We start from the raw sequence: 11,476 nt of genomic DNA, 5'->3' as shown, positions 1-11,476 counted from the left end.
GTAGCCTGACGCGCACCTCCAAAAACTACGTGTTGCATTGACGTGGACCGCAAGGGCTGTGATTGTTCCGCTCAGAACGTGATTTCCAAAGAAGCTCGTCAAATCGGCCCGTTGACATTCGAAAGTATCGAAAGTTCATTTGTTCATCCAGGTCCCTCAAAGGGTGAACCAGAGTTGTAACATCACTCGTCCCCAGCCTCAACCGGTTCAGTGGTCGTACAGACCACCTCCGCAAATGTCTTCTCTGCTGCCTGCGCTTCAACATTTGCAATATAAGCATTTGTTTATGAGAGGCCCTTTAGGAAACTATTCATATTTGCTCTCACACATACTGTCATACCCTCTCACACACACTACTATAGTCACACACACTTACTATCATACTCTCTCACACACGCTACTATAGTCACGCACACTTACTATCATACTCTCTCACACACACTACTATAGTCACACACACTTACTATCATACTCTCTCACACACACTACTATAGTCACGCAGACTTACTGTCATACCCTCTCACACACACTACTATAGTCACATACACTTACTATCATACTCTCTCACACACGCTACTATAGTCACGCACACTTACTATCATACTCTCTCACACACACTACTATAGTCACACACACTTACTATCATACTCTCTCACACACACTACTATAGTCACACACACTTACTATCATACCCTCTCACACACACTACTATAGTCACACACACTTACTATCATACTCTCTCAAACACACTACTATAGTCACACACACTTACTATCATACTCTCTCACACACACTACTATAGTCACACACACTACTATAGTCACACACACTTACTATCATACTCTCTCACACACGCTACTATAGTCACGCACACTTACTATCATACTCTCTCACACACACTACTATAGTCACGCACACTTACTATCATACTCTCTCACACACACTACTATAGTCACGCACACTTACTATCATACTCTCTCACACACACTACTATAGTCACACACACTTACTATCATACTCTCTCACACACACTGCTATAGTCACACACACTTACTATCATACTCTCTCACACACGCTACTATAGTCAGACACACTTACTATCATACTCTCTCACACACACTACTATAGTCACACACACTTACTATCATACTCTCTCACACACACTGCTATAGTCACACACACTTACTATCATACTCTCTCACACACACTACTATAGTCACGCACACTTACTATCATACTCTCTCACACACGCTACTATAGTCAGACACACTTACTATCATACTCTCTCACACACACTACTATAGTCACACACACTTACTATCATACTCTCTCACACACACTGCTATAGTCACACACACTTACTATCATACTCTCTCACACACACTACTATAGTCACGCACACTTACTATCATACTCTCCCACACACACTACTATAGTCACACACACTTACTATCATACTCTCTCACACACACTACTATAGTCACGCACACTTACTATCATACTCTCTCACACACACTACTATAGTCACGCACACTTACTATCATACTCTCTCACACACACTACTATAGTCACACACACTTACTATCATACTCTCTCACACACACTGCTATAGTCACACACACTTACTATCATACTCTCTCACACACACTACTATAGTCACGCACACTTACTATCATACTCTCCCACACACACTACTATAGTCACACACACTTACTATCATACTCTCTCACACACACTACTATAGTCACGCACACTTACTATCATACTCTCTCACACACACTACTATAGTCACGCACACTTACTATCATACTCTCCCACACACACTACTATAGTCACACACACTTACTATCATACTCTCTCACACACACTACTATAGTCACGCACACTTACTATCATACTCTCTCACACACACTACTATAGTCACACACACTTACTATCATACTCTCTCACACACACTACTATAGTCACGCACACTTACTATCATACTCTCTCACACACACTACTATAGTCACACACACTTACTATCATACTCTCTCACACACACTGCTATAGTCACACACACTTACTATCATACTCTCTCACACACACTACTATAGTCACGCACACTTACTATCATACTCTCTCACACACGCTACTATAGTCAGACACACTTACTATCATACTCTCTCACACACACTACTATAGTCACACACACTTACTATCATACTCTCTCACACACACTGCTATAGTCACACACACTTACTATCATACTCTCTCACACACACTACTATAGTCACGCACACTTACTATCATACTCTCTCACACACACTGCTATAGTCACACACACTTACTATCATACTCTCTCACACACACTACTATAGTCACACACACTTACTATCATACTCTCTCACACACACTACTATAGTCACGCACACTTACTATCATACTCTCTCACACACACTACTATAGTCACACACACTTACTATCATACTCTCTCACACACACTACTATAGTCACGCACACTTACTATCATACTCTCTCACACACGCTACTATAGTCAGACACACTTACTATCATACTCTCTCACACACACTACTATAGTCACACACACTTACTATCATACTCTCTCACACACACTGCTATAGTCACACACACTTACTATCATACTCTCTCACACACACTACTATAGTCACGCACACTTACTATCATACTCTCTCAAACACACTACTATAGTCACGCACACTTACTATCATACTCTCTCACACACACTACTATAGTCACACACACTTACTATCATACTCTCTCAAACACACTACTATAGTCACACACACTTACTATCATACTCTCTCACACACGCTACTATAGTCAGACACACTTACTATCATACTCTCTCACACACACTGCTATAGTCACACACACTTACTATCATACTCTCTCACACACACTACTATAGTCACGCACACTTACTATCATACTCTCTCACACACACTACTATAGTCACGCACACTTACTATCATACTCTCTCAAACACACTACTATAGTCACGCACACTTACTATCATACTCTCTCACGCACACTTACTATCATACTCTCTCACACACACTACTATAGTCACACACACTTACTATCATACTCTCTCACACACACTACTATAGTCACGCACACTTACTATCATACTCTCTCAAACACACTACTATAGTCACGCACACTTACTATCATACTCTCTCACACACACTACTATAGTCACACACACTTACTATCATACTCTCTCACACACACTTCTATAATCACGCACACTTACTATCATACTCTCTCACACACACTATTATAGTCACGCACACTTACTATCGTACTCTACAGGTGTATCAGGGCAGAGCGGACCCTCTCAAGCTAAACTTAATGGCAACCAAGCAAATCATTATAACACAACAGTACTTTGACGGATGTAGTTCTTCATTGGGGAGAATTTTTTGTTTACATAGTAAAATTTAGTGTGTATTTGTTTACAGGGCTTGGTTCATGTTTCTATCGGTTCATCTTAATTGAGGAGCTGATGACTTGGTTTGAAGCCCAAAGCTACTGCAGAGAAAAGTACACTGACTTGGCCACGTTATACAACATTGACGACATACAGAGGATGATGGCAGATATCAACAGCAGCTTCGAAGGGACTGTATGGGTAGGCCTGCATGACAATCTGCAGAGCTGGACGTGGCCAGAGGGTCACCTCTTTCAAGAGGGAACTTATAATACTTTATGGCAAAACATTGAACCAGGTCCTTTAAGGATTCAGTGGGAGTTATGTGGCATTCTATATGAAGGCACTTGGCGTGCTGCTTACTGTAATTCTACAAATCCCTTTGTGTGCTACAACAACACTGATGGTGGTGAGTAAAAGATTTGTATTAGTTTATAAGATGCAAAAGTAAATACAAACTTTTTGCCCTTCATTATTTCCTGTGACTTTGCAAGACCTTTAAAATGGCAAACAGTTTGTTATTTATGCAAAATAAATATTTCTGAATGTTGCAAAGCATGCTAAAGAAAAGTGGGAAGAAACAGATGTAGTATTGTTGTGTTTTGTCAAATTGAAAATGAGTTAAAAAAAAACCTTTCAGGCTCGCAAACCACCTCCACCAAGAGATATTTCTTGATAAATGATTCAAAGACGTGGCATGAAGCTCAGACCTACTGCAGGCTGCATCACACAGATCTAGCCAGCGTGAAGACGAAAGCAGACGATGAGGAGATCAGGAAGGTGGTGATCGATGAGGTGGAGACTTTCATTGGTTTGTACAGACGCACCTGGATGTGGTGGTCAGATGGGTCTGTGCACACCTCCAAACAATGGATAGAGGGATACCCTAAAACCTCAGTCTCAGGCAACTGTGCAGTCACCAGGATCGACACTTTTTTCAAAGGATTTTTGTTTAACCAAAATTGTCCCATACCCCATTTCTTCATATGCTATGAACGTGAGTTATTTTTCACACCAACTCATACTAATTTTCCCTCTTTGACACAGTTGAATTCAGACTTTCAAAGTAAAGTTATTTCTATTTTGCATGCAGGCCCAAAGCAGATGTTTCGAATTAAGCTGACGGCACTGAAATCTACGATTGACCTGAACGACCCTGTTGTGACGGAGGCCATCCTGACTCTGGCAAGTGTGGCAAGGCAGTCAAATTTAAAAAAGGCAAAATCTTGGAAATATTCATTTTTCCCTTGTTATCGTCTTTGTTTTGCAGATGAATCAGAAGCTAAGAGAGAAGGGGATTACTGACGCGATTAACATGACATGGGTGAAGAGGCCTGACAATAAAATCTTCTACAAGAAAAATCAAACATATGTTTGATATGGATTCCTATTTACAAATCAAAATGTAGCACAAACTGAATTTAGGGAGTGTCTTGAAGTGTGTTCTGTCTCTAAGGTTTATATCGTTGTCCAGGGATCTCAAACTTTGGTCCTCGCGAGCTGCTGTGCTGCAGGTTTTAGATGTTTCCCTGCTTCAACAGCCTTAATTCAGATCGATGCCTCATTAGCTGGTTTGTGTAGAATTTCACAATCTTCTGAAGAAAGAGTGTGTTGAAGCAGGGAACCATCTAAAAGCTGCAGGACAGTGGACTGCTCCCATGAGGTCCAGAGTCTGAGATCCCTGTTCTAGGCAAAGGTAAAATACTATTTAATTATTTCACTTTTACTTCAAGCATTTATTGTTTAGGTTCAGGGAACAAATAAATCATGTAAATTGTTTGCAATCTCATACTGTTAACAAGTTTATTTCAGTGGCTGGTGGTCTGTGTTGATATACTTTGTAGTAAATGCGGTTAAATCTTTGTTTTAATGGGAGCTTGGATTGCTTGAAAACTTTATTTTTCCACGCTGTCAGATATAAAAGAGATGCCAAGCTGTGCTATTCTCATCTAAACTAATAGTAAATGCGGTTAAGTCTTTTGTTTTAACAGGAGCTGCATAATAAACTGTGAGATGTTTTCTTTTAACATGAGTGCTCAAACCATGAAATAAATTCTGAGATTCTTCTCTCACATGTTCTGTCTCATTATTCTGCTCTGAAAAAATGCAGTGTTATACAGGTTCACACTTCACAGGGACTAGATGAAAGTTAATTTCATTACGTGGGTTCTTGCTATGTACTCTGACTTCACCATTCCTAAACTTGCTTGGATAAAGCAGATCTGGAAAATGAATAAACTTTGTTTTAAGAAGTCCTGGTCATATTACAACTTATGAAATTCTTCTCAGTTAATAAGACAGTGGCTCTAAATTATCATAAGCTATACAGTTCAAATCTGTTTATTTCATCATACATCAAATAAAAATATATTTTGAAAACAATTCAGGCAGTGGCTTCTGCTGTCTCAGGTGGATTGTCAAGCATCTATTAGAGTTACATTTTCAATTAAAAAAAACTCCTTAAAGATTTAGTGAGTTTTGAATTAAAAAAAAAGTTACTTTTAAGTGGGTAAAGAAAAGAACATTTTATCAGTGGTTTTCCATAATTTCTTCAATTCGACTATATTTCAGAGGAAAACATTGCAGTCTTTACCTTACTTCTTTTACCTGAGATCTTAAGTTACTGAAATCAGATATAACATAATAGAGGATGTATGGAGGCTATGAAATGAGGTGGGATTTGCTCAAAATGATGGCTTACAGAGAATCTCTAACATGCTGGTTGTATTTCACCTTTTTTAGAAACCATATTCGCTCTTCATTTGTGTCAATCGTGTATGTGTGTGGCTGTGCATGTGTGTGTAAAAATAAAAATAAATTTGACAGAAACGCATTTTCAAATGTGAACTTGCCGACACTTCTTTGATCGCTTTTGTTTAGTTAAAGGTTTGGAAAAATCAAACACTTTGACGAGGTCACTCTTGGCTCAGATCATTTTCTGAAGTTCTGAATCAATCAGTTGAAAAAATAATCTGTAATTAATGATAAGCCTGAATAATTACAATCGTAAACATTTCTGTTACTGCCATGAGATTCCTCACACATTATTGGGCTGTCCCACAAATTCTCTGAAAAGCCTCCAGCTGATCCAAAATGCTGCAGCCAGAGTTCTGATGAGAACTAACAGGAGAGATCATGTTTCTCCAGTTTTAGCTTCTCTTCATTGGCTCCCTGTTAAATTCAGAATAGAATTTAAGATTCTTCTCCTCACATATAAAGCTCTTAATGACCGAGCTCCATCATATCTTAAAGATTTCATTGTAAGATATTTTCCCAACAGATCAATTTGTTCCCAAACTGCAGGTTTACTTGTTGTTCCCAGAGTTTCTAAAAGTAGAATGGGAGGTAGAGCCTTCAGTTATCAGGCCCCTCTCTTGTGGAATAAGCTGCCAGTAAATGTCTGGGAAGCAGACACCCTTTACACTTTTAAGATTAGGCTTAAAACTTTCCTTTTTGATAAAGCTTATAGTTAGGGATGGCTCAGGTGATCCTGAAACATCCCATAGTTAAGCTGCTATAGGCTTAGACTGCTGGGGGACCTCATCTGTCACACCTTTCCTCACTTTGCTCTCTTTTTCCTCCCGTTTAATTTCTCAAATGATTTTATGTACATGTGACATTGTCGTTATTAACTTGTGTTTCCCTGTTCCAACAGGTACCCTTTGAATGGTGTTATGGTGTTTTTCCCCCCTCTTTTCCCTCTTTTCTGTCTTCTCAAACCCCAGCTGGTCGAGGCGGGTGGTCACCCTTCCTGAGTCTGGTTCTGCCAGAGGTTTCTTCCTGAGTCTGGTTCTGCCAGAGGTTTCTTCCTGTTAAAAGGGAGTTGTTCCTACAAGGAACTCAAGGGCTCAAGGGCGGGAGATTGGACTGAAGACAAGTTTCGGTGCAATCTGTTGGTTTCCTTAGCTAGGAAATTGCTTTTGAATTGGCTCTATATGAATTAATTGGATTATTTTGAAATTAATTAATTGGATTTCATTGGATTATGATTACAATGAATTGAACTCTAATTGGCTTGAATTGGACTATATTATTTAAGTACCTTAAGGTGACAATTGTCGTAATTTGGCGCTATATAAATAAAATTGAATTGAATTGAATTACATTTACATCCTTACATATAATATGAAATATAATAATTTGATATACATTTTATAGTTTATCTAATAGTATTTTATAGTAAATATACGAGTCGCAGTTTTTATTGCATATCATGTGAAAGAGTATTTGTACATAACTGGTTTACTATTTTTGCTTCAGTGAAGCTTTTGAACTCTTGTTCGGCCACATCATCTTCAAACAAGCCGCCCCAATTGTTGGCACCAGGCTTGTTCTTGTGCATCACTTTTTCATCCTGCTGTCTGCTCTGGCAATGCTGCGCAATTTTACACGTCTATTATCAGCATGACCACAGGCTTCATTTTCTAACATGAGTTCATCCACTCAGCTTCTTCGTTTCATGATTGCAACATGTATAAAAATGTATCAACATTACACCTGCATACGTGGAAATGTATTTTCTACATGCGTGAATGCCATCGAGCATGTGACACTGACAAAAAATCTCATTTCTGCTGTTGAAAATTTTTAAAGTTACAGAAGCCTTGAATGCTACTTTACTACATTATTATTTTATATAGGAGCTACTTTGACTGAGACAAAGACACTGTAATGAGTGATTAAATCTGCCTCGCTACCTCAATTGTTGGTATATGCCACCTTTCATGATGGTTCCTCTTCTTTCTTTGAACCAAAATAAAACTGTGTGAATGTATGGGGAGTGTCTGGGGTGAGGTTAAATTTCAACTACATCATATGAGACCTTTTACACGCTCCAAAAGACTGTACCGCTTCTTTTACTGTGAAATATACTACTTTTGACTCTGGTCTACAGTTTCTGTAACATAATATTTCACATCTAGATAAGACAGTACGTCATTGGTGGAAATGCGCATTGCGCAGGGTGTGTGCTGCAAAGTAGAAAGTGAAACTAAATCGTGAAGACTGCAGGAGCAGACGCAGCACCGAAGCTGTAAAAACTTGGTAATTATCAGACTAATCTTCACTCTGTGTTGCGCTCTTCTTCATCATGAACGGTGAGTTACATTGACTTATTTTACCATTCTGTGTCAACGCTTCACACTGAACTTTAAACAGACATTTACTCTTTATCAATTTAGCACCCGTCTGGTCAAATTTGAGAAGTTTGAAACAAAAATAAATGGCCATGCTTTTATTGATATTTTCTACTGACACTTCAGATCCCAGGTCCTCCATTTTGTGTATTGGATGTGTGCAACCTAATCTTAGCTTGCTTATTTGTAAAAAAAAAAAAATAGTGAGGATGCGTATGCTTTCAGACATGGTGACGTCGTTGCGTAAAAACATTGTGTGTTGTCAGGGGTGGAAGTTGTTTTAAAGTCTTGCACATGTCGTGCCAAAAAGTTATTGTCTGCCAGAATCTGATTTCCGCCCATGTAAGCAACTGCAGCTACTATTGGTATATAAGTTTTCTCGCATTCTTACGCGCAAACAAATAAATGTTGGTATCTGTGTGTGTGTTACATATACATATATATACTCTCTCTCTATATATATAAAACAGGGGCAATGGTACATTTTCTTCAAAACACCATCAAGTCCACCAGTTGAAGTGACCAAACATGTTGTTTGTTAAAACTAAGGGTGTCATTTTCCCTTATGGTCACTGCAATATTATGGTTGCTCTCAAAGGGCCAGTTGTAACTGTAAGACTGTAAATATGTAACTTCACCATAACATATTGGTAATTTACTGTTTCTGTATTCATTTATTTATTGTTTAGCTGCTGTGATTTCAGTCTGCTTTTTAATTCACAGTCAAATTGTTTTTCACATAGACAAAATTTAGCATACTTGGTGTCAAAATACTCACCTATATTGTACTCCTTCAACACTGGCACTGCCTCATAACCCAAACTATGAACCCTTTTTTTTTTCCATCCATCAATTTTTAATATCCACTCAATCCAATTCAGGGTCGCTGGGTGGGAGGATAACAGTGCTAACCACCCCACCACCATATTGTAAAGAGAACAGATATCTGTGTGATTGTAGAGGATGTTTTCACATGGTGGGTCACAAATTAGACAAGCATTGTGAGAGAGGCCGTTTATGGGCAACATATACTTTGAAACAACAGACTTTCAGGTCAATTCAGGTCAATGCTAGTTGACCAGTGCTTGTTGCCAACAACGTGACACCGACTGCCACATATAATGACGTGGTAGGCCTTGAGCTTGACTTGAATACAGTTACATGCGGCACTTTTAATAATTTGTGTGTTCAAGATACCTTTTTAACACCAACTATTGCTTTGTTGCGACTTTGTTAGGTTCAATCAATCACATGACATGACTTTAATAAGGCACTTTACTAACTTCCTTGTTTAGGTTTATGCAGAAACATCACTTTGCCAGGATTAGTCTTTGAAACTACTTGGATAGCGTTAGAAAATGATCATGGGTTAGGCCAAAATAAATTGACATGGATGCCAGTTTTGCAGTTCAGATGTAGTTGCTCTCACAATCACTAGACATTGTATTTTTCTCTGAGAACATTCTTCAAAATGTATGTGATATTACATATTGGCTGTATACTATAAAGGATAACTTTGCTTCAGCAATGTCACCCATAATTATCTGAAGAAAACATGTTTGTGCTCTTTCCTAGGGTCAAATGAAACGAGGATTGTGCTGCTGGGAAAAACAGGTTGTGGAAAGAGCAGCCTCGGAAACACCATATTGGGAGACAGCCTGTTGAAGGTAAAATCGTCTCCCAAATCTGAAACAGGTGCATGTCAAAAAGAATCCAAAATTGTCAATGGAATACGAACCACAGTGATCGACACTCCTGGTTTCTTTGATACTGAAATACACGAAACAGAGCTGAAGCGTGAGATCACAAGGTGTATTGTTGAGTGCGCTCCTGGGCCTCACGCTTTTCTCATTGTGCTGGAAGTGAGCCGACACACAGTCCAGGAGAAGGACGTCATCAAAAAAATCTATGAATATTTCTCAAAGGAGGCTCTGAAACATGCTGTGGTTGTCTTCACACATGGCGACCAGCTCCCCGAAGGAAAGAAAATCGAGGACTTTGTTCGTGAAAGTGTCGATCTGAGTAATCTGGTCAAAAAGTGTGGTGGCAGGTGCCATGTTGTTGATAGTAAATACTGGAACAACAAATACGGTGGCTACAGGAGCAACCAGTTTCAGGTGACACAGCTTCTGAACACCATAGAAACACTGAAAACCAGAGAAGGCTTCTACACCAATGACTTACTTAAAGAAGTAAGGAAAAAGCAAGAAAATAAAGAAGTGGGCATTGCGGACTGGCTTTTTTATTTGCTCGCTGGTGTCGGAGTTGGATCACTTTTGGGAGCATTCTTTGGTGCAGTTGTATACCAAACGCTTGCTTGTGCAATCGTCGGCGCAGGCGTTGGCGGAGTCGCTGGCGGAGTCGCTGGCGTACTCATTGGAGCTGGAATCAGAACTATTAGGCGATGAACACATCAAAGGAGGCTGTGAGAAAAACAGCATACGTGGCAAATGTCATATGATGAGAATCGATTTATTCATCGATATCCTTTTTTTTTTTTGGTGATGTAAATCAATTTGAATTAGAAAATTTGTTTCTTTTTTTTGTCCATCTTAAACGACCCATCTTAAAGTAGAATTAAAAAAGAAAGCGTATAGAGTAATTCTGGATGCCTTTCACTTTGAAATGTTGGACTTTCTGAAAGGTGGAAACCAATAAAGCAACAAAACACCAGGAAGAATGTGCAGATTTCAGTTTGCATTGCATTTTCTAAGTTGGACCAACAAATAGTCACTCTCAGAACGCAAAGACTGCTGTGCCGCAGTGATAAGAAACCCGCCAGATTTCCTGGAAACAGTTTTTCCTGTAAATTTTGCTTTCTGCATGTATGTGGGGTGGCTGTAGCTCAGGGGGAGGGCAGTGGCCCTCGGTGGGTCGGTGGTTC

The 11,476-nt window shown here is 39.2% G+C and overlaps 1 protein-coding gene across 1 annotated transcript; it reads left to right on the top strand.

Moving 5' to 3' along the window:
- Positions 1–8,466: 8,466 nt before the first annotated feature.
- Positions 8,467–11,157, top strand: LOC140281890 (GTPase IMAP family member 7-like). The gene is made up of 2 exons (XM_072376392.1): positions 8,467–8,553; positions 10,168–11,157. The coding sequence occupies exons 1-2, from the start codon at positions 8,547–8,549 to the stop codon at positions 10,998–11,000; spliced, it is 840 nt and encodes a 279-aa protein (XP_072232493.1). The 5' UTR covers positions 8,467–8,546; the 3' UTR covers positions 11,001–11,157.
- Positions 11,158–11,476: the final 319 nt, after the last annotated feature.

This window comes from Leuresthes tenuis, unplaced genomic scaffold (assembly GCF_036924035.1).
Source record: "Leuresthes tenuis unplaced genomic scaffold, fLeuTen1.0.hap1 SCAF_22, whole genome shotgun sequence".
Lineage (NCBI taxonomy): Eukaryota > Metazoa > Chordata > Actinopteri > Atheriniformes > Atherinopsidae > Leuresthes > Leuresthes tenuis.
The sequence above is the reverse complement of the archived record's forward strand: the minus strand, read 5'-3'. Positions and strand labels throughout refer to the sequence as shown.